The following is a 22,639-nucleotide window of genomic DNA, read 5'->3' on the forward strand; positions in this document are numbered from 1 at the left end:
CATGCAGGGAGGGCTACTACATTTCTACCCAACAAGGTTATTATGGCCGGGTGCGGTGGCTCACGCCTGTAATCCCAGCACTTTGGGAGGCCAAGGCGGGCGGGTCACCAGAGGTCGAGAGTTTGAGACCAGCCTGAGCAACATGGAGAAACCCCGTCTCTACTAAAAATACAAAATTAGCCGGGCGTGGTGGCGTGTGACTGTAATCCCAGCTATCTCGGGATGCTGAGGTGGGAGAATTGCTTAAACCCAGGAGGCAGAGGTTGCGGTGAGCTGAGATTGCACCATTGCACTGCAGCCTAGGCAACAAGAGCAAAGCTCTGTCTCAAAATAATAAATAAATAAATAATAAAGGTTCATGTAAGTTTTGGGTGTCAGTGAGGGCATTGAAGCAGTTATGACCATGTTGCTACCATGACTTTGAGATGCAGTCTTCTCGCAGTCTGCACAAGCAACATCGTGGGAAGTGGGGTACCGGCTCTCCCTCCTGAGCCAGACAAGCTGTTGTGTTGCCAGTGGAGGTTCAGGGAGCCAGTGATGGGACAGCTCTGCTCCTGAGCTTTGCCACCCACAGGACCTGGGCACTGGACCTTATGATGTGCTCCTTTGGAGTGAAGACTGGCTGTCATCTCAGCCCCCTCTCCTTTTTCTCCTGTCCTATGTTTCTTCACATGCCTGCCAGCCCCCTGGAGTCTGCCCCTGCACCCTCCTCCCTTACATATTTTGCAGAGAGTGTTCAGAGGACTGGAAGTGTAGCTTGTAATGGTATCTCTGTTTCTACCCTGCAGCCCACCTTGGGACACCTTGACTCCAAGCCCAGCAGTAAGTCCAACATGATTCGGGGCCGCAACTCAGCCACCTCTGCTGATGAGCAGCCCCACATTGGAAACTACCGGCTCCTCAAGACCATTGGCAAGGGTAACTTTGCCAAGGTGAAGTTGGCCCGACACATCCTGACTGGGAAAGAGGTGAGCACTGGGACTGGGGACATGGCAGCACCTCCCAACCCTGTTGACACTCCAGCAGGTGGTGATGGGACTACTACTGCAGCCAACCTCTTGTTTATCCGGCAGAAATGAGATCTGACATATAGGGGTGCAAAACGCTGTGGGATGAAAAGGAGTGCGAAATATAAAGGAGGAAGTAGATTGGAATCCTGGATTTTGCCTAGTCAGAGAAGTGATTTGGGGCTTTTTTGTCTCATCCTCAGGTAGCTGTGAAGATCATTGACAAGACTCAACTGAACTCCTCCAGCCTCCAGAAGGTGAGCACATGGCACCTGCTGTCCGTTTGTTTTTTGTTTTGTTTTGTTTTGTTTTGTTTTGTTTTGTTTGAGTCAGAGTTTCATTCTTGTCACCCAGGCTGGAGTGCAATGGCGTGATCTCAGCTCACTGCAACCTCCGCCTCTTGTTTTCAAGTGATTCTCCCACTGCAGCCTCCCAAGTAGCTGGGATTACAGGCGCCCGCCACCACGCCTGGCTAAGTTTTGTATTTTTAGTAGAGATGGGGTTTCACCATGTTAGCCAGGCTGGTCTCAAACTCCTGACTTCAAGTCATCCGCTCGTCTCGGCCTCCCAAAGTGCTAAGATTACAGGTGTGAACCACCGCGCCCAGCCCTCCTGTCCCTTTCTAAATCTCTCTTCTGGGGTCAATGATCTACTCACCCCATTTAGACCTCCTCTTGAATTCCTAGTTTAAATTTTCTGGCCATTTCACTCACCACCCCACATGGCTCTGCTACCTTAGGGGTTTTAGTTGAATCCTCTGTGGTGACTCCTCCTGAGTGGGTTTCCTGGCCACAGGCACTGGCTCTTGTGAAGTCTTTCTGTTCATTCCCAACCACTTGGCCTACCTGTCTGACCTACTTCCTGCATCTTGTTATCTTCTGGCTTGCGGCCAGCCCTATGTAAAAACACATGTTTGTAGCCACTACTAGAAACACATGCAGCTACTTCAAGATCTGGAATGATCCAGGGGAGTGGCTTTAGAAATACAAGAATAAGAGGAAACAGGGAACCTGCAGCTGGGTTCTGTGCCAGCTACATTTTAGAGAATGAGCTCCAGCTCAGATTTTCTGAACAAAACCTAGTTCTGTTCATCTTGTGGCAAATCAGATATTTTCTCCATAAGCATATTGTGGTAGCTGAGTTAGGAGAAGGCATGATTCATGCTAACATTAGAGTCAGATACAGTGATACTGGGAACCTTAGGAGTAGGGGCTGAGGATTGTTGTTGAGGGCAATGCTCATGGAATTAGAGTGGATGAGTTGTTCCCCTGACATGCAAATAGCCAGAACCAAGGTGTTTCCTATTTATTGTTACCCCTGGGATCCCTTCAAGGGTTCTTCAGTTCAGTGGAATCATTGCTGTCATCACCAGGGTGTCCTTGCTTGGAGCTTTCCAGGAGGAAGGGAAAAAGGGCTGCTCCTGACATACTGGCTGCAGCCCCACAGAAGAAGTCAGCGTGGGATGGGCCATTTGGCCTTGGGAGCAGTCTAGCCTGCCATCGTAATAATCGCCAGTCCACCAAGCCATCTTACTCCCTACCTTGTTTTTCTCCCTAATTCTTCCTGACTCTGTGGAAGGCACCAACACGGGACAAATAGAGCCATTTTCAAAACTTTTTGAGACTCTGTTACTAAAGCCAGTCTGATTCTGGCCAAAAATGTGATCTCAGCAATAATCCCTAAAAAATGAACATTGAAGAAGCTAGCCCCCTCAGGGGTCTAGATGAGCCCAGAAAACCCCAAGTTCTCCCAGAAGAATGCCACTTCCATGCCAGGTGAGCAGCCTTAGGGGAAGAAGCCTTGGCAGTTGCCTCTGGCCCGTTTCAGTGCTGCCCCCATTGCCACCCCAGAGGGTGGCAGCCAGGCTTTTTGCCTCTTCTTCCAAAATATCTGTTGGGCCAGGGGAAAAAGTAAGAAAAACCTAGGCTCTAATACAGGGTAAGGTCAGCACTGGGTTCCTGAAGATTGGAAAGCCTTTTTCTTTTCCGTTCTAGCTCAGGAAAGCTCTGGGGCATCATTAAAGGGGAAACAAATATATTCACTTTATTCCATAAACCATATCTTGAATTAGGGCTTCCCCTATCCCCCCCCCAACAAAAACAACAACAACAACTAGTTCTGCTCTTTGTGCAAGTGATGAGGCCTGGAATTACAAAAAGCCCCACCTCCAGTTCTCTGGCCCCCGCAGAGGGGAAAGAGTTCATTTCTGTCATCTGTCTTTATGAAAATACATGGTTTGGAGCCCCTGGTTTTGTTTCACAAAGAGAGCGTGAGTGTGTGGAGGTGGATTTGATTAAAATTGGCATCAGCTATATATAGGAGTGGCTTCTTCTGTCACCACCCTGGAGGCCCAGGAAGGAAAGGCCTATCCCCTGGAACAGAGCCCTCTGACTACTGTAAATCAGAAAATGATGGGGTCCCCCTCTGGTGCTCCACCACCCCTTTACACAGACCAAGCTGGGGTGTGTACTGTCACTGAACCAAGGCAGCAGCTCGGGTTCTGAATATTCACGCACATGGGCTCACACTCCCTCCAGCAGAGGCACCCAGCCAAAACCCGCCTGCTGTTTTGGGGCTGGATTTGGTAGACGCAGCAGAGGGCACGGCTGGCTCATCCCAATGCCATCCCGGGTAGCACGTCCCCACAGCCAGCCCTCCTCCAGCTTCCCCGACTTCCCAGCCATGGGGAAGGCTGCGCATGAGCTAGACAACCACCCTATTTTCTTTTCCCTGCCTGGTTTTGGTTTTTTTGGGAAAAAATAATCCTAGCAGGGGCTCTGTTTGGAGGTACCTGAGGGGAGCAAGTTGAGCAAGCATGACCCCTGGCATTTTATCTTCCAGCTATTCCGCGAAGTAAGAATAATGAAGGTTTTGAATCATCCCAACATAGGTGAGCACAAGTTGTCATTTCTCTCTTCTTCCCCAACAGCAAGGCTCTGCTTTCCAGCGTGTCATCTTCTCCCTGAGGCACGCTGCCTTCTGGAGTCTGCGGTCTTCAAGGATGCCCCTGGGGAAGCTCAGCTCAAAATCCGTTTCCCCTTCTGGCATACTGGGCTGTCCTTAGCAGTTTGGCTGGCATGAGAGGAACTTGTTCTTGGGAGTGGGGGATCATGAAAGGAGGGGAGACTTTCATCCCTAGGATGCTCCTGGACATGTTTTAGAGCAGTATGTGGCCCCTGCTGCTTCTTGACTTAAGCCTTGGCCTTTTCTCTTGTAGTTAAATTATTTGAAGTGATTGAGACTGAGAAAACACTCTACCTTGTCATGGAGTACGCTAGTGGCGGTAGGTGTGGAACTGCCTCTTCCTGTTGTGCCCCCACTTCTTCCACCTCCAGCCAGCTCTGACTGAGATCCCTGCCTGGTCTCTTACAGGAGAGGTATTTGATTACCTAGTGGCTCATGGCAGGATGAAAGAGAAAGAGGCTCGAGCCAAATTCCGCCAGGTAGGTGTGACTCCCTCCACAGGATCTGGACCTGACCTCTGCCTTTTGGGGTTTGACATATAAGGATAAGCTGCCTGTCTATAAGTGGCCCTTGGAGGGTACTTTGGGCTCTGCTTATCTGTGTGGTAGCTTAGCACTAGGTCACAGGATCACTGCTCTGCCAGCCCCTGTGGCCCACCCTCAGGCACTCCAGGTTAACCCTTCTTCCTTCCTTTCAGATAGTGTCTGCTGTACAGTACTGTCACCAGAAGTTTATTGTCCATAGAGACTTAAAGGTAAGGCATGTACTTCTCCTTGTGCCTTTGAGTGGGGGCCAGGTTGTTCCCCTCATTCTCCCTGATAAAACCATCAATAACCATCAGGCCCTGAGTGTTCAGGAAACTCCAGCCTTTCTTTTTTTTTTTTTTGAGATGACCAGAAAGCCCCTAGGGCTGCCTCTGATAGAGACCTTGTGGCTGGACCTCGGGTTCCGTTCCAGCCCTTGAGCAGGGGGCCTCTGCCTTTTCACCTCTTGGCACATCACCTTTCAGTGCTGCCAAGAGAGGCAGGCACACTCCAGGCTTTCTTGGTCTTTCAGGCAACCTGGTAGCCGACCCAGGGAAGAGTGCTGAAAGTTCCACAGCTGTATCCCAGCTGCTTTTCAGGCAGGCATGCATATACCATCTCCATTACCAAGATACTCAAGTTTGAGGACACCTGTGAGTCTCTTGGTTGCTGAGTCCTCACAGACATGATTTGATTAACCTGGGCCTGATGCTGTAGCTTTGCACAGCTCACAGGGTCTCTGGGCCTTCAGATCCCATCTCTCCCATGGCTGCCCGTGTGAGGAGTGGCCTGCACTGCCTTCCTGCTGCCCAGCCCATTCACGCTGATTGAAGCCCTGCCCTGACATTGGTGGAGAAAGTTCTGAGACTGAAGATGACTTTCCATTTGTTCTCCCATTCCCCTCAGCTCCTTCCTGCCCAGGGCCTTATTCTGGTTCACTTGGTTCCCTGATGTTTTCCACCTTACCTCCCAGGCAGAAAACCTGCTCTTGGACGCTGATATGAACATCAAGATTGCAGACTTTGGCTTCAGCAATGAATTCACCTTTGGGAACAAGCTGGACACCTTCTGTGGCAGTCCCCCTTATGCTGCCCCAGAACTCTTCCAGGGCAAAAAATATGATGGACCCGAGGTGGATGTGTGGAGCCTAGGAGTTATCCTCTATACGCTGGTCAGCGGATCCCTGCCTTTTGATGGACAGAATCTCAAGGTGGAGTGAAGTGCAAGCTTTTTATTGCTTCTCATTTCCTCTCGGCCTCTGGTCTTAGCCCTGACCTCCCGCCTTTGCCACCTGTCTACATTTGTCCCAAGCCAAAGCTTCAGAGAAGGGCTTGCTGAGGTAGCAGCAGTCAAAGGCCGCCTGCACCTGGGAATGAATAACCTCAGTTCCTTTCTCGAAAGATGGGATAAACTGTGTGTGTGTTCATCCCCCAAGGCACTCCGGATTGCAGGCCTCGGACTGGTCAAGTTAGAGGGTACGAGGGTATTTGACTTCACTTGCCTCTCTGGTGAGGTGTCTTGTCCCAGGCTCTCTGCCTTCTTCCATATTTCATTTATGTCTGGCCAGGCCTAGGCTCTGAGGATCTTGGATATTATGTTTCTTCCTTTGGCCTTGGAATAATTTCAATTTTCTAACCCTGGATCCTCCTACAGGAGCTGCGGGAACGGGTACTGAGGGGAAAATACCGTATTCCGTTCTACATGTCCACGGACTGTGAAAACTTGCTTAAGAAATTTCTCATTCTTAATCCCAGCAAGAGAGGCACTTTAGAGGTGAGCGGTGGAGCCCAACTGGCGGAAGGGCCTGGGGTCCCCATGGAAACATTCCAGCTGACTTTCTTCCCCCTGCCCTTTTCCTTCTCTGTGCTCTCCAGCAAATCATGAAAGATCGATGGATGAATGTGGGTCACGAAGATGATGAACTAAAGCCTTATGTGGAGCCACTCCCTGACTACAAGGACCCCCGGCGGACAGGTGAGGCTGTTCTGGGCTGTGAGGTTAAGCTTGCCTAGGAGTTGAGGCCAGTGTTAACGATATGTCCCCCTGTGCAGAGCTGATGGTGTCCATGGGTTACACACGGGAAGAGATCCAGGACTCGCTGGTGGGCCAGAGATACAACGAGGTGATGGCCACCTATCTGCTCCTGGGCTACAAGAGCTCCGAGGTGTGTGCTCCCCACTCCATTCTCTGACCTGGCCAGCCTCACTGTCAGTAGCACCCATGCTTCTAACACCTGTTGAAGGCAGAAGCTCATCTCTGAGTAGGTGTGCTCTCTGCTCACCAATTTTAAGCCTCAGCTTTGGTGTCTAAGGTCCTCTGGCCCATTCACTGATCTCCATGACTGAATTAATAGAAAGCTGTTAGGGTCGGTGTGAGACTGGGTCAGAGTTTCAGTACGGGTGAGTAGTTGATCTAGGTTAGTCTGCGTTGATTAGATGGGTCTAGGTCATCGGCTAGCACTTCTGTGTTGATCTAGATATCTTTGTGTCTTTCTGTATCTGGAAGTGTACATTTCTGCGTGGGTGGGTGGGTGTGTGTGGGGCAGGGGGGTCTGTGTGTGTATCTGATCAGAAGCTTGAGTCTGTTGCTTTTTTTTTTTTTTTTTTTTTTTTTTTTTTTGAGACGGAGTTTTGCTCTTGTTGCCCGGGCTGGAGTGCAATGGCAGGATCTTGGCTCAGTGCAACCTCCGCCTCCCGGGTTTAAGCGATTTCCTGCCTCTGCCTCCCAAGTAGCTGGGATTACAGGCATGCACCACCACACCCGGCTATTGAGTCTGTTGCTTCTGTCTAGTGCTTTATGTTTGAGTTGTGTATCTGTGTGTGTGTGTATGTGTCCGTCTTCCCGTCTGTGGATCTGGAGACTTTGTGATTGTTCTTCTGCCCATTTGGGTTTTGTTCATCATCTGTGTGTCCCCACATGAACTCCCAGCCTCCCTGCCCTGCTGTCCCTCTGGTGGTGGGATCCTTAAGAGGCACCTGCTTGCTGGGCGCAGTGGCTCACGCCTGTAATCCCAGCACTTTGGGAGGCCAAGGTGGGCAGATCACGTGGTCAGGAGATGGAGACCATCCTGGCTAACACGGTGAAACCCTGTCTCTACTAAAAATACAAAAAATTAGCCGGGCGTGGTGGTGCGCGCCTGTAGTCCCAGCTGCTCGGAGGCTGAGGCAGGAGAATGGCGTGAACCCGGGAGGCGGAGCTTGCAGTGAGCCGAGATCGCGCCACTGCACTCCAGCCTGGGTGACAAAGCGAGACTCTGTCTCAAAAAAAAAAAAAACAGGCACCTGCTGCCACTTGGTGTAGGCCCATATTGCTCTGTGTTGAGGGGAGTGGTCTTGAGTCTGGACATGTGTTCTTGTGGATATTTGTGTCGCTGGGTGTGTGGCTTATGTATTCCTCTCTGAGGCTGTGTCTGTCAGTGTCTGTGTCAGAGCATGTGTATCTCCAGGGTGAAGGGGGGATTTATTGGTCTTACAAGTGGACGTCTGGTATGATCCTGGGGTGTTTGAGTGTTGGGAGAGGGTGGTATGTGTAAATGTGTCCATCTGTAGGGATTTCCACGTGACTTCTGCCCTCCCTTGAAGCTGTTTTCTGTTTCTTTTAGCTGGAAGGTGACACCATCACCCTGAAGCCCCGGCCTTCAGCTGATCTGACCAATAGCAGCGCCCCATCCCCATCCCACAAGGTACAGCGCAGCGTGTCGGCCAATCCCAAGCAGCGGCGCTTCAGCGACCAGGGTAAATGCTTTTGGGAGTTGTAGGTAGGGAGTCACCCCTCTCCAGAGAGGTCACAGGTTCTGTGGGGACTTGGGTAATAGAGCTAAGTTTCAGTCCTTGTGCAGCCACTTATTAGTAGCACGGCCATGGGCAAGCCACTTCCCTTCCCTCACCTCTGTGGAATGGGGGCTTGCTGGGTTGTTGGCCAGCCCTGTAGGAGATGAGCATGCATGGGGCTGGTACTCAGTGGACCCCTTGGCCTTACGCATTCCCACCCTCCCTCTGGCCCAGCAGCTGGTCCTGCCATTCCCACCTCTAATTCTTACTCTAAGAAGACTCAGAGTAACAATGCAGAAAATAAGCGGCCCGAGGAGGACCGGGAGTCGGGGCGGAAAGCCAGCAGCACAGCCAAGGTGCCTGCCAGCCCCCTGCCCGGCCTGGAGAGGAAGAAGACCACCCCAACCCCTTCCACGGTGAGCCGCAGCCCCCGCCCTCTCCTTCCTTCCTGCGGTGGGGCCTGCCCTCTCCAGGCAGCTCTTCTCTTAATTCAGACTCTGTTCCCTTTGGCTGCCACTTCTGCTTGCAGTAGGAAGCCTCGCTCCCAGGAGTAAAAGCAGAATCCTTTCCTTAACCTACCGCTGTCTGCTTCAGGTGGAAGGGAGGGGCAGCTTGTTCCATGAACCTGCGGGAGAACCTGGCTGTAGACCACTTTGGCTTTCTGATAGAACGCTTGCCCTTTATTCCCCACAGAACAGCGTCCTCTCCACCAGCACAAATCGAAGCAGGAATTCCCCACTTTTGGAGCGGGCCAGCCTCGGCCAGGCCTCCATCCAGAATGGCAAAGACAGGTGAGAGACCCGGGCCCTGCCTGCCTCGCTCCCTAGGAGCCACGTCTCACAGGGTGATGTCTGTCAGCAGCACCATCTCCTGTCCCTGCCAGCGCATTGCTCCCTGCTCCCTGGAGTTCCATCCTGGCTGTGTCCAGTCCAGCTTTCCCCTCCCCTATTCCACGCCATTGCCTCCTCCCCATCTTCCTCTGACTGCTTCTTGCAGTTTGCCAAGTGTGGGGCTGACCGTGGCCATCTCAGCTGCATGCTCGCTTCTCGACCATGGCCAGGGCATGGCAGCTGCCCTTCTCTAGACATGAGCACCTAAGGCCTTGTGTTGGGGGTCCCAGCTCAGGGCAGAACCAAGAGATGCCCATCTGGAGCGGTGTACACATAGAGGGCGACTCCAGCCATCCCCATGAGACCAGAGCTCCCCAGCCTTCACCGGCCGCATTTCTTACTGTTGCATTCCTGGCTCTATCTCTTCGGAGTTTATGAAAGCTTCCCCTCAGCAACACCCCACTCTTTCTGTAGAAGAAACTCTCTTGTTCTTAGAATTCTTAGGAGGCCAGTGCAGCCTGGAGGCAGCAGCCCCTTGTCTGCTCTCCTTCATTTCTGGTTTCCTCTTCCCAGGCTCTGACCCACCTCGTTGCTTCCCGACCTCACTCACCTCCACTCCCAGCCCCGCATTCCTCAGTTCTGACTTGCATCCCGCTGCTGCCCAGGCCTGACCTCTACCCTGCTGGAGCTCCCCAGCTCTGGCCCTTCCCCTGCCCTTGCTTCCTAATCCAGGCCTCCTGCCCTCACTCACCCCTAACACGGGCCTCTCCGCTGCTTTTGTCTCCTAGCCTAACCATGCCAGGGTCCCGGGCCTCCACGGCTTCTGCTTCTGCCGCAGTCTCTGCGGCCCGGCCCCGCCAGCACCAGAAATCCATGTCGGCCTCCGTGCACCCCAACAAGGCCTCTGGGCTGCCCCCCACGGAGAGTAACTGTGAGGTGCCGCGGCCCAGGCAAGTGTGCTGGGGCAGCTGCTGCACCTGCTGCCCTCAGCCCACCCTACCCCCTTGCCCCAGCAATTTCTTCTTCCCACTTGGGGGTCCTGCTCTGTTCTTGTCATCTTAGCCACAAGAAATGGGTCTGTCCCCTGCGGCCAGGAAGTGGAGGGAACAAAAAAGAGCGTTAATGCCCCTCTTTTCCAGTTCTCCCTCTCAGAACAGGTATGCAGGAAGCTGTCCTAAGGCTCCAAAGGGAAACCTTTTTGTTCTGAACCTTCCTGGGTTTCCTTAGGGACCCTGGGGATAGTCGGCATCACAGGGACTCAATCCTCGAGGGTTGGTCCCCATTGCCCGCTTGAGGGTCCAGTCTGCCCGGCTCCCAGGGAGGCCGCTCTGTCCAGCCTAAACCACATTCCACACACGGGTCCTTCCTTGCCTCCCTCCCTCCCTTCCCAAACCATCTCCTTCCACTTCCACAAGACTTCCTTCTCACCACTGTCCTCAGTAGTCACACCCTTCCTTCTGTGTCCTCGTGATGGCTGCCTCTGCCCTAGCATCCCCCTCCCTGTCCCCACCACAGGGTGTCCAGGTGCCCAGTGATGATGGCTGTCCTGTACCCTAATTCATCCCCCTCAACCCCACTTGTCTTCTCACAGCACAGCCCCCCAACGTGTCCCTGTCGCCTCCCCATCCGCCCACAACATCAGCAGCAGTGGTGGAGCCCCAGACCGAACTAACTTCCCCCGGGGTGTGTCCAGCCGAAGCACCTTCCATGCTGGGCAGCTCCGACAGGTGCGGGACCAGCAGAATTTGCCCTATGGTGTGACCCCAGCCTCTCCCTCTGGCCACAGCCAGGGCCGGCGGGGGGCCTCTGGGAGCATCTTCAGCAAGTTCACCTCCAAGTTTGTACGCAGGTAAGCAAGGAGCTTTGGGTGGCAGAGAGGCTTAGGCCAGGCCTTCCTACCTGACTGGGAGTGGGTTAAGGGTTGGGGGTTGGGATTTGGGACACTCTGTGCTGGTATTGGCTCTTGGGGTTAGAAGAGGCTTGGGGAAGCACAAGAAATTGGGTCTTTGTCAACACCTTATATGCCCAGGCCCACCCCTCTTAGGCCTCTCCCCAACTCCTTACAGGCACCCCTCATTCTCTGGCCCCAAGCAGATGGCCGATGCCGCCTCCTCTCTAGGAGAGTGTGAACTCAGATGCTAAAATAAAAGCCCCCCCTTCTCTCCTGGGTTCCCATGGAAACTTATATTTGGTGACGCAGCTGCAAAGTCATGAGGCATGAGCCAGGCTGGGGCCAGCAAGGAAAATTTTGTCCTGGTCTCTTGTCCCTTTGACTGCCTCTCCCCTTAGCTGGTTCTGTTTGTGGCTGCAGCCACAGCCATGCCCTTCCGCCCGGGGGTTCTTACGGTGAAACCTATAAATGAAATCACTGGCGAGGGCCCACAGTGGCCTCCTCCCTAACCTAACCAGAGGTTGTGCCAAAGCTTTCCTGTGTTGGACCCAGGGTGGGGATCTCTTCATGGGGTTTCTCACACCTGAGCCCCCAGCCACCACAGAGGGGCAGCTTGAAGTGCATCCAGCCAACTGGCTGGCCTCCTGGGATGCTCCGCGTCCCTGTCATGCCCATTCCTCTCCCTGCCTTGGAGTAGCAGCTCAGGAAGCAGCAGGGGCTTTGAGAGAGCAGGCTCGCCTGCCCTTCCTCTACGTTTCACTCCACTCTGCTGGAGGAGCCAAAGCCACTGCCCCATCTGAACCCCAGAATGCAGGTGTGAGGCCTGCAGAGAGGGTGGGCAGGTCTGAAAGCCTGGGACTCTAGTCTCGCTGAGCGGCTCTTCCGAAAATGGGATGACCCTTGAACCTGTGAAGCCACTCCCCACCTGCTTATCCACATACCGTCTTGTTGGTTTTTTTTTATTTCTTTTTTTATTTTGTCTTTTTTTTTGTTTGTTTTTTTAGAAATCTGTCTTTCAGGTTTGCCAGAAGGTAGGCGTTGAGCCCGCTGTGTGTGTGTGTGTGTGTCCCCGTGTCCTGTGTCCTGCCTCCATCACTAACTCCCCTTTTCTGGCTCTTACTCTCCTCCATCTGCTTAACCAAGTCTGTGTGGCCCTCCTCTCTCTGCCATCTTAAAGGGATGAAGACTGCCTCTGATTGGGCAACGGCACAGGGCCTGCCTTCAGTGCCCCCAGTACGAACAGGCAGGGCTAAGAGGCCACATTGGCCCACTCAGGGCAAATGGCTTTAAAAATGAGGGGCCTTCCTTGGGCCCACAGTTGCGCCTGTCCTCAAGTAAGGGGAGACTGTCTCAGGGAAGCCTCCCTTTAAGATTGTCTCCTCTCACCCACCCCACCCCATCCCCACTCCCCCTCACTCCAGGTTTTGGTCACAGTGTTGGGATCCTTTCCTGGCCCTTTCCCCTGTCATGTGCATGCGCTGTGAGGAAGCTCCAGGGTTACAAGTGCATCTGGGATGGTATCTTGTCTGTCTCCTGGGCTTCCTGAACTTCAGAGCTGTGTGACCTCTTCCCCTTGGCCTATGGGATGGCAGGACTTTGGAGACACTACAGGGACCCTGGGGCCCCAAGGTTTTAGTCTAGATCCTCCAGACCTTAGGAGCTTTTGTCTCACAAATGGAGCACAGCACCCCCTCCTGGCAGCTCCTGCAGGACTAGCCCCACCCACCCGCACCCCTGCCCCAACACCCCTGCCACCAGCAGCATCTGGATAAATCAAGCCTCTTCTCCTCTGGGCTGTTTTCTCCAGATATGGCCTCTCCCTTCCAAAGTGTCGGGAGCTGGGACATTCCAGGGCAAGGGCCGTTCTACCCCAAGCCCTAGCAAAACAACAGATCTCTGCACCCTTACTCAGGGGTCTCCCTTCATGGGCCCCTTCCTGGCTGTTTCACCCCTGGCCTTAGGCTCATCCTCTCTGGAGGCCTCGGGGGCCAAATACCAAGCTGAAGACCAAGGGCCAGGTTAAGAGTGCTTGTTCCCCAGGGCTGTCTGCTCAGGCCCTGCCCTGGAACTGGGATGCCTGGCAGGCACATTGGTGCCACAGCTGATGGAGGAACGTCCAGACAGGGTCTTCAGGCTTTCCCCATCCCCTCCTCCTCTCACCCAGCGCTTGACTGCCAGGCTGGCTGCTGCCTCAAGGGGCCCCAGCAGGGGGCTGCCCCACAGGGCATCTGGAGAGAGCGGGGCGGGTGCCTCCCTCGCACAGCCGGGCTCCCTGCTCGCAGTGCGCTTGTGTGCACCCCTGTGTTGGTTGTGTCTTCCTGTTTATTTCTATGTGCTGCTGCTCTTTCTCCTTCCTCTCACATCCTCCCTCTGCAATCCCCAATTTCCTAGCTCCAGACACCCATCTTCCAGCCAGGAGCTGGAGAAGCCGCTCAGCGGGGCCAGACCTCTTCCCCACCCACCCACCCAAGGTGTCTGCCCCGCCCCGCCCTCGTCCTCCCTGTGTATGAGCAGATGGCCTGGCAGGCCAGCAGGTAGGGGAGTTGGGAAAGGTCGGAGGAGGCGACCTTTTCCACTCAGCAGCAGGCACCCATCCCCAGGTGCCTACCATGCAGACCTAGGCCTTGGCACTTTGAGCCTTCTGACAGAGACCCTTGCGTAGCCACAGCCCCTCCTCCTACAGAGACCCAAAGCATTGCAGCCCCTTTCCTCCAAAAGGACTGCAGTCCTGAGACCCTAGCGTGTGGCTCCAAAAATTTACTCACACCCGCAACCCCCAGAACAGCGCGTGAGCCCTGGCTGTGGGGGAGCAGCCTCGTGCCGGGCTGTGTGCTCGGTGTGCTCAGTGAAGTGCGTGCACAGCCACTCCCCCTCCTCCCCCAGAGCGGAGGCTCCTTCTCCCGGGCACAGATCTGGGAGTGTGGGGAGGGACAGGCCCCATGTGCTGGGCTCCCTGCTGGAAAGGAATGGTTGAGCCGCCAGTGTGAGGTGCTGCAGAGCCCTGTTGGCTTGCCAGGTGATGGGCAGAGGGCCCTGGGCTTGGGTCCTGCCCACCCACTGGTGGCACCTCCCCAGACCCACTCTCATCTGGGTCTGTGGCGGCGGAAGGAGCGAGAGATCCCAGCACTAAACTCTCCCTCGCTCTGTTTTTTGAGGAACCTGAATGAACCTGAAAGCAAAGACCGAGTGGAGACGCTCAGGTGAGAGGGCTGGAGCCAGCACTGGCCCTGCCCGGGCCACCGGGCTTGCCACAAGCCTCCTGCTCCTCTCTTCCTTCTGCCACTTGGCTCTTCCTCCCGTGGTTCTGCCCTGTCCCTACCCTCTGGGGCCTCCCCTTCCTCAGAGAGTTTCCCCTTCCCAAACCCAATTGCAGGAGTTAATGGGCCCTTCTCTTCAGGTCTGGTATATTCTGGAAGTCGGAGTTCTGGGTCGGGTGGTCGGGGCTACAGATTCCTACCCCTGGCCTATCCCACCTCCCTGTGCTCCGAGGCTTCTTTCTGGAGATAGAGTCTGTGCTGGTGCTATTGAGGGCACCGGTGTCTTCCCTGACCCCACCCTGCCTACCCCAAGGCTGGCTTCTCCCCTTCACTGTCCTGACACATAGGGGTTGGAGGACTGCCTCCCTCCGCCCCCGCGGCCAGGGGCCGTGCCTGGCTGCTCCTGCTCCCTCCCGCTCTCCTCTCTGGGCTCGAGGGCTGTCTGCCAGGGTGGCCCTCCTGGGGTGGGGTGTCTCAGCCCCCCGTGACGCCCGCCTCTGCCCTCTCCACAGACCTCACGTGGTGGGCAGTGGCGTCAACGACAAAGAAAAGGAAGAATTTCGGGAGGCCAAACCCCGCTCCCTGCGCTTCACGTGGAGTATGAAGACCACGAGCTCCATGGAGCCCAACGAGATGATGCGGGAGATCCGCAAGGTGCTGGACGCGAACAGCTGCCAGAGCGAGCTGCATGAGAAATACATGCTGCTGTGCATGCACGGCACGCCGGGCCACGAGGACTTCGTGCAGTGGGAGATGGAGGTGTGCAAACTGCCGCGGCTCTCTCTCAATGGGGTTCGATTTAAGCGGATATCGGGCACCTCCATGGCCTTCAAAAACATTGCCTCCAAAATAGCCAACGAGCTGAAGCTTTAACAGGCTGCCAGGAGCGGGGGCGGCGGGGGCGGGCCAGCTGGACGGGCTGCCGAGCCGCCGCGCCGCCCCACCTGGGCGAGACTGCAGCGATGGATTGGTGTGTCTCCCCTGCTGGCACTTCTCCCCTCCCTGGCCCTTCTCAGTTTTCACTTACATGTTTGTGGGGGGTGGGAGATTGTTCTCCAGCCCCCCACATTCACCCCTGCCCAGAGATTCCCCCTTCCCCTCTCCCCAACTGGAGGCAAAGGAAGGGGAGGGTGGATGGGGGGGGCAGGGCTCCCCCTCGGTACTGCGGTTGCACAGAGTATTTCGCCTAAACCAAGAAATTTTTTATTACCAAAAAGAAAAAAAGAAAAAAAAAAATCCCAGCGGCCACCTTTCCTCCCTGCCCCATTGGGACAGTCGAGACTGGATCTGTGGGGTTTCCCGGGAGGGTGGCTCAGGGCTGGAACACTCTCAGGCAAGAGTGGTGGAGCTCCCGTCAGGCCCTCCGCCAGGCCCACTGTGGGCTTCTTCCCTCTCCTCCCTCCTTCCCCTCCAAGCAAACCACCAGAGGTGGCCTTCCCCTGACCTCAGGCCCCTGGGCTGGAGGCCTGGGTGGCGGGGCAGGGGGCGGGGGTGCTGCGCAGCCCTGCAGTGGGTGGGACTGGGGGCTGCCCCGGGGGCTGGAGGGCCGGCACAAGGCTCCGCCTCCCTCCACACTGTACCCTCTGCCCCTCCTTCCCAGAGCTGGGCATTTCCTTCCACAAGCTGCTGTGGGGACGTGTGTTCCCTCCTCAAAGTCTGTGCCATCTTCTCCCACCCCTCCCGGATAGAAGGAGGGGCTGACCCCAGGGCTGGGAGAGGGGAGGGGACTGCAGGGCAAATTGGCTCCTCGGTCCCCAGGGGGGCCGCTTGGGCTGTTGGTCTCCAGAGCAGGGCCACTGGGCACTCTGTGATGGGGGAGCCTTTGTCTGAAAGCACAGCCCCCTCGCCCTTCCTCTCCCCATGGCTTCCCCTTCATTGGCATTAATCTGGGCACCAGCTCTCTCCATAGCAGTGACTTCCCTCACCACTCTCATCTCTCAGCCTTGCCTTTTCTTCCTGACACTGTCGCCCCCTCCTCTCAGGAGACACTGCCCAGGGCCTCCAGGGCCACCTGGCAGAAGGCTGGGTTAGGCAGCAGGGCCGGGAGCATCTGCCCTCCACAGGGTGGGGGACAGATAGGCAAAGCGACTCCCAGCTTGCTGCCCTCAGTGGCCAGTGTGGGCATGGGCGGTTTTGGGCGCTTGGCTGGTGGTGGCCACTGCATCCCTTAATTTATTTCTCTGCTGTTTCTGTTCTTGAGAAATTGAGGGAGGGAGTCCTACACAGAGGCTGCCCCTACCCTCACCTGAGTTGTACATTTTTTTGTGATGGGTTTTATTTTTTATTTTATTATTTTATTTTTTTTTTGATTTATGATGACTCCACCCCTCTTCATCACCCCCGCTCCCAGGCCAGGCTCAGCGATTAAGTCGAGCCCTTGCGTCCTAGGAAGGGGCCTCGCCAACCTCAGCCCTCCTGCCCCACACTCCTACTGCGGCTCAGACCAAGGGCTCCCCCTCCCTCCCTTCCCCCCTCCTGCCCTATGGAACAGCCCGGGTGCTCTGAGGGGGCCGGGAGGGCATGGCTTGGCTCCCAAAGGGGGTAGGGGCCCGGGGCACCCAGGCAAGGTGGCCCCTCCCCGGCTAGCCCCCTCCTCCCCAACCCTGCACTTAGTTTCTCCTCTGGATCAAACACATAATAAAGAGAATGTTTGGAATCTGAGCTGCCTCCTCCTGTTTCTTCTCCCAGCCAGGCAGGGACCCAGTCCCCTGTGGGCAAGATGTGGCCCAGCACGCCTGCCTTGCAGGAGAGACTTGATTCCTGTCTGGGGCCATTGCTGGGTGGGCCCAGCTCCCCACCCACCCACAGGGCACAGACAGGAAGCAAAGCCCAGGGCCCTTGCACCAAAAGGGAAAGAAAACTCAGTAAGCTTAGGTTTTATTTTTTTTTAATTTTTAAAAAATGTTGAAAAATAAATCCATGTCTGCATAAATTCCCAACCCCCATTTCTCCAAGTTTCTGGAAGGTGGGTTTGGTGGGCACCCTCAGCTCCACAGCATTTCCCAGCTGGCCCCTGAAGACAGAGCTTCTCTTCCAGCCTCTGCTGCTGTAAGGCCCCTCTGCCCACCTCCCCCTCTGCAGCCTCCCTCCCCACCTTACCCCAGACTTATTGCTAAAATAAGGGAAAGAGGAATGAGAACAGCCAGCACACCCAACTGCCCTCTCCCCACCCCATGCTAAGGTCACTACCCCCGACACACAAAGGGCAGAGCCCAGAGGCCAAGCCCCAGCAGACTAGGAGGCAGCCATTCCAGTCCCAGCCAGGAAGCGAAAGTGCCCTCAGGCCAGCTCAAAGGCCCCTGAGCCTGGCCAATGGCCACAGGAGACAGGCCCAGCTGCCAGGAACACATGCAGAACCCACAGGGCAGGGCTGGGCTGTGCGCAGCTCTGGTCTTCCAAAGACCCCGCCAGATCCCTAGTCCCTTCTGTCCTCGGTGACACCAGAGATGCCTGGGGATGGCCAGCAAAGGGATCCTGGAGCCTGTGGTTGGTGGAGGACCACAGGGCTCAGAGTGAGGGTGCTGGGGGCTCCAGAGGGGCTCCAATCAGGGTGGGTGGGGGCTGAGGGCCAGGACGGGCACTGTGGCGGGAGGCAGCCAGAGCGGGGCGGATGAGAGGTGGTGGGGGCTGGTTGGGGGCCAGCCGGGGCTGGAGGAAGCGGCCCTGCTGCAGTGGGGGTGGCTGTCGGAGCAGAGTGGGAGCCGTGGGCAAAGGTGGCCTCAGCAGTGGGGGCGGCTGGGACAGCGAGGTGGGAGGTGGAGGGGGTGGTGGTGCAGGGGGCACTGATCGGGGCACAGACGTGGAGACCGCTGTAATCTGGACCTGAGGGGAGAGAAAAGAGTGAGAAACCAGGCTCTTCCTGCCCTCAGCCCAGTCTACGGACCGAGGCAGCGCCTTGCCTCGCCTCGCCTCACCTCTTCTCTCTGAGGGGTTTCTCTCACCCCCTTCTCACCTCATCATCTTCCTCTAGGGCTGGGGCTGGCAATGGAGCCCCTCTCCTAGCCTCCTCCATGGGGACCGGGGCTCCAGGGGCCCCATCCTGCTCAGCCTCCCATTCCTGCAGCACCTCCTCCAGATTGAAGCGGCGCCGGTAGCTCACAAAGAAAGTCTTCACCTGGGTCAGAGTCTTGTTCCCAATCACCTCTGCAATAGCCCCAAAGTCTTTGCCATACCTACGGATGGCTGCAAGGGTCAAAAGGGCAGCAGCGTCAATACCCCTTAGAACTAGTTACTTCCCTGACCCTTCCCCTCTGCCCCCCCCACTCCTTGGAGGGTGGGGAGATAGATTCCTGGGGTTCTCTCTTCTCACCACAGTTTAACCCACCTTGGACAGCCAAAAGCTGCTCATCTGTGGTCCAGCGGGAGTTGAACTTGGTGTTGGCCTGGAAAGCAAGGAACACACATATCCTTTAGACTTAAAACCATGCAAATGGCAGCCCTGCTCCCCAAGTAGTACTCTTTCTGCTCTACCTCCAGAGAGAGATCCCCTTTTGCACTCTAACTTAAAGAGCGGCCATACCTCCGGGGGGCGGAGTGGATCAATGCCGCCCTCCAGGGCTTGGCGTAGGCTGCTGTTCGTCTGCTTCATGCTCTGTACCTGGGAAGGCCAGGAAGTGGAGGAACATCAGACTCCCATCTCAGGCACGCCACCATGCCCCTCACAGGACCCTACTTCTGCATAGACACCAGCACCACTGCCCCGGCAAAGCTCTCTGCCGTCCACCATCTGGCTTGTTCCCCCTGCACTACTCAGTAGGGGAGCCGCTGGGGTTCTCCCCTTTCTGCAGACCAGTTTTTATGTTTACTATATATATATACACACACACACACACACACACGCACATATATATATATTTTTTGAGACGGAGTTTCACTCTTGTTACCCAGGTTGGAGTGCAATGGCACAATCTCAGCTCACCAAAACATCCGCCTCCGAGGTTCAAGCGATTCTCCTGCCTCAGCCTCCCGAGTAGCTGTGATTACAAGCGCCTGCCACTCCGCCTGGCTAATTTTGTATTGTTTTTAGTAGAGACAGGGTTTCTCCATGTTGGTCAGGCTGGTCTCGAACTCCCATCCTCAGGTGATCCACCCACCTCGGCCTCCCAAAGTGCTGGGATTATAGGCATGAGCCACCGTGCCCAGCCTTTTTTTTTTTTTTGAGACAGAATCTCACTCTGTTGCCCATGCTGGAGTGCAATAGTGCAGTCTCCACTCACTGCAACCTCCGCCTCCCAGGTTTAAGCGATTCTCCTGCCTCAGCCTCCTAAGTAGCTGGGATTACAGGCGTGTGCCACCATGCCCAGCTAATTTTTGTATTTTTAGTAGAGATGAGGTTTCACCATGTTGGCCAGGCTGGTCTTGAACCCTGGACCTCAGGTGATCCGCTCGCCTCAGTCCCCCAGAGTGCCTGGATTACAGGCGTGAGCCACCGCACCCAGCCTACAGACCAGTTTTTAAAAGAAGGCCCAAAAAGAACACCGCATTGCCCAGAGTCCTAGAGGATGGGGCTCAGCCCCCGAACCATCTCACTTACACCTCAGCTCCCCCCAGACTTCAGTTCCCAGGTGCCGAGTGCCCCCTTTGCATAGTCCCATCATTTCCCAGGGCCCCACCTGGCGCTTGAGGGAGATGAGCTGAGAGTCAAGACCTCGGAGCGTGAGGTTGGCAAGGTCCGGGCTTCCTGACACCGCCGTGAGGCCCTCGGGGCTCAGGTACATGCCCTTGGGTGGGCGACGCCGGGTTCGCAAGGGGTGGTGGCGGTACTGAGATACCTGGACCTCCTTTTTTCCAGGGCCTGGGCGTGCATTCAGGGGCCGAGAGGGCAGAGGCTGCCAGTGAAAGGAGAGGCGGGTAGGTGGTGCAGAGCCTGAGAGAGGCAAGAGGACAGGCAGGCAGGGCCCAGAGTCTCTGGGAGCTCACCTCTCTCTTAGGGTCTCCAGGATCGGGCTCTCCCTCACTCACGCCTCCTCGACCCTCTTCGAGCTCATCACTGCTGACACAGGGGCCAGGGAGGGAATGAGGCAGGTGCCAGGAGCTCTACCTACCCCCATGCCCAGTGCCTACTCCTGCCCCCACCTGTCTTCTTTGTCCTTGCGGCCCCCCAGCCGCCGGGCCTGTCTGTCCATCACGCTAGTTCGGCTGCGGGTCTTCTTCCAAGAGTAGTAATATTTCACCAGGCTGGGAATCAACTTGTCGGGCAGCTGGAGGAGGCAACGCCAGAAGCTGGGGCCCACTCAAGACTCTGGGCCCCACGTAAGCTCTTCAGAAAGGAGGGGCAGAGGAGCGCCAGGGAGTGGGGGTGGAAGGGCTTTACCATCTGCTGGATACGCTGGAAGCACTTGCCGTGGAAGCCAAAGGCCTGTTCAAACAGCACCTTGTCCTCTACTGTCCACTCGTCAGGGAATGGGGTGAAGTTGGCCAGGTCAGCCAGCGACTTCTCTACATCGTGCTTATGCCACAGGAGCATGCCCAGCGCCTGGCCCAGGGCAAGCGGCAGCTCAGGCTCAGCTGCCCCCAGCACCATTCCACCCCATTCCCAAGTCCCTAGGGGCCAAGGCTCACCTGCTCAATGTTGTAGCCATGCTTCTCCTTGGCCATTGCAATGTACTTGTCAACTGCAGGGGCAGGAGGGGCAGGGTCTTGGTGAAGGGGGTTATAGCTCTTAACCCAGGCCTGTCCAGAAAGGGACCACCCCCCAGCGGCCAGGCCCCTGAACACGAGCCCCAGGGCAAGGGTTGGACCCACACACACCTCAGCCTCCAGCCCCCTTCTGAGAAGAGCTGGCTTGGAGCTGGGATGAACCCAAGCCCCCACCTCCCAGGGCTGTGCCCCACTCACGCTTGGCATCTGACACACAGTGGTTGGGTGACCACACCAGCATCCCCTTCAGCTCCTTGTTGCTGTAGCGTGCAGGGCTCTCTGAAAGGCCGAGGAGCAGGAGGGAAGACACTCAGATCAGCCTGGTGGCACAAGCCTGGCTGGACCCATGGCCAGAGGGCAGCAGAGGAGTGGAGCCAGGGAGGTTGAGGCCCAGAAGGGAAGGAGGGGCAGAGACCCAGACAAGAAGGCAGGGCAGGAAAGCTAACCATGCCACAGGGCCACCCACCTCTGCCAGCCTGTCCTCCCAGGGGGAGCCAGCCAAGGGCACCCCAGGTGGGGCTGCAGGCTAAGCCCGGAGCCTCCACCCCCACCCCACTTCACAGCCTGTCCTGCCACTCACCAGGCTTGCACTCCGGAATTACGGCCTGGTAATTGGTTCCAACGCGGATCATGCTGTCTGTGGAGCCAGGGGGAGGTAGTCAGGACTCCAGGGAGGGCGGACGGGAGAGAGGATGTGGCGGGGGAGGTGGCTGGCCTGGAGTTCTTCCTGACCACCCAGGGCCCCCACCTTCCAAGGAGGCTTACTTTTCCCTGATTGTCCCCCTCAGTTACCTGCAGCCACAGAAGGGACTGCAAGAGGAAAAGACCCTGTCCAGCCATGGCCGTTGGGGCTGGAGGGTGGACAAGGGGACGGTTTTAGAGCCCAGGCCAAGCACAGTGCTTTGTTCCGGCTGGGGGGAGGGGAGCCGGGTTGGAGGGCAGCCCCTAGACCTGGACCACAGCCCTGCAAGGAACCCAAGGCTCCTCCCCACCACAGGAGCCTCACAGCTCTGTGTGGAGGTGTCTCCCCAGCCCCTGCTCCAGCCAGACCTCAGTCCCCTGCAAGATGGCAAGGTATGAGAGATCCACTCTAAGCAAGGGAGGGATGCCTCGGTCCCTGAGGAGCTGAGGGCAGGGGAGGGGCCGACAGGACGCCTCCACAGCAGCTAGGGGCCCAGGTTCCAGATGGGCTGTGCCGGCAGCCTGGGCTTGGGGGAGAAGCAAAGCAGAGGCTCCAATCCAGGAGAGGCAGGAGCCATCAGTGTAATAGACTCGTGGTCTGCAACTCTTCCCCCTCCCGCCCCACTCCGCTCCCCCAAGGCCGGCGCGCCTTTAACCCTAGGCCACCGGGCTCACCGTGCGAGTGCTCCTCCTCGCTGCTGTCATCCTCCGAGTGGGGCTGTCCGCCGTTGGGCACCGTCTTGGCCCGGCTGCGGGACAGGATCCCGGAGCCCGCGCTCGGCTTCTCCATCACCGAGGGCATTACCCCGCCCAGCTGCCCCGGGAGGGGGGCGCGGGAGCCTTCGGAGAGCGACAGTGGTTGCTGCACTCGCTCCGAGTGCCTAGCCCGGCCCGGCCTGGAGAGGTCGCCACTGAGGTTAGGAGAGGCAGGAGGTCAGCGTGGCTAGGGTCCGGCGGGGTGGGAGCCCACCGGGCAGCCCCAGCGCTCTCCGCGACCCCCACGAGCCAGGGCGTCAGAAAAGTTTGTGCAGAAGTGGGGGACGCAAGGGATGAGCGCAAGGTCCGGTGCGGCTGGG

The 22,639-nt window shown here is 56.6% G+C and overlaps 2 protein-coding genes across 5 annotated transcripts in view; one reads left to right on the forward strand and one right to left on the reverse strand.

Moving 5' to 3' along the window:
• MARK2 (MAP/microtubule affinity-regulating kinase 2) overlaps positions 1-16,904 on the forward strand; it is a 93,127-nt gene extending 76,223 nt beyond the window's left edge. The window contains exons 3-20 of one of the 3 annotated variants that reach the window (XM_011993444.1): positions 789-968; positions 1,211-1,264; positions 3,849-3,897; positions 4,225-4,290; positions 4,380-4,450; positions 4,669-4,725; positions 5,469-5,705; positions 6,149-6,268; positions 6,370-6,469; positions 6,547-6,659; positions 8,097-8,229; positions 8,500-8,681; positions 8,959-9,056; positions 9,884-10,045; positions 10,687-10,944; positions 11,991-12,017; positions 14,142-14,186; positions 14,756-16,904. In XM_011993444.1, coding sequence (XP_011848834.1) covers positions 789-968; positions 1,211-1,264; positions 3,849-3,897; positions 4,225-4,290; positions 4,380-4,450; positions 4,669-4,725; positions 5,469-5,705; positions 6,149-6,268; positions 6,370-6,469; positions 6,547-6,659; positions 8,097-8,229; positions 8,500-8,681; positions 8,959-9,056; positions 9,884-10,045; positions 10,687-10,944; positions 11,991-12,017; positions 14,142-14,186; positions 14,756-15,116 — 2,313 coding nt within the window. In that variant the 3' untranslated portion in view covers positions 15,117-16,904. The remainder of the gene's footprint in view (positions 1-788; positions 969-1,210; positions 1,265-3,848; positions 3,898-4,224; positions 4,291-4,379; positions 4,451-4,668; positions 4,726-5,468; positions 5,706-6,148; positions 6,269-6,369; positions 6,470-6,546; positions 6,660-8,096; positions 8,230-8,499; positions 8,682-8,958; positions 9,057-9,883; positions 10,046-10,686; positions 10,945-11,990; positions 12,018-14,141; positions 14,187-14,755) is intronic. The other 2 variants (XM_011993445.1, XM_011993446.1) reach the window with 2 other exon arrangements.
• A 200-nt stretch (positions 16,905-17,104) lies between these two features.
• On the reverse strand, positions 17,105-22,639 carry RCOR2 (REST corepressor 2). Of its 2 annotated transcripts, XM_011993447.1 has the most exons (13): positions 22,239-22,487; positions 21,675-21,692; positions 21,463-21,519; positions 21,081-21,161; positions 20,805-20,857; positions 20,557-20,718; positions 20,319-20,443; positions 20,163-20,232; positions 19,856-20,071; positions 18,763-18,840; positions 18,568-18,625; positions 18,196-18,425; positions 17,105-18,065 (listed from the first exon to the last, which is right to left on the reverse strand). In XM_011993447.1, the coding sequence occupies exons 1-13, from the start codon at positions 22,363-22,365 to the stop codon at positions 17,751-17,753; spliced, it is 1,590 nt and encodes a 529-aa protein (XP_011848837.1). In that variant the 5' UTR covers positions 22,366-22,487; the 3' UTR covers positions 17,105-17,750. The 2 variants fall into 2 exon arrangements, with proteins under 2 accessions (XP_011848837.1, XP_011848839.1); XM_011993449.1 differs by lacking the exon at positions 21,675-21,692 and having other exon boundaries at positions 22,239-22,639.

The sequence above is a fragment of the Mandrillus leucophaeus genome, unplaced genomic scaffold (genome assembly GCF_000951045.1).
Source record: "Mandrillus leucophaeus isolate KB7577 unplaced genomic scaffold, Mleu.le_1.0 Scaffold43, whole genome shotgun sequence".
NCBI lineage: Eukaryota > Metazoa > Chordata > Mammalia > Primates > Cercopithecidae > Mandrillus > Mandrillus leucophaeus.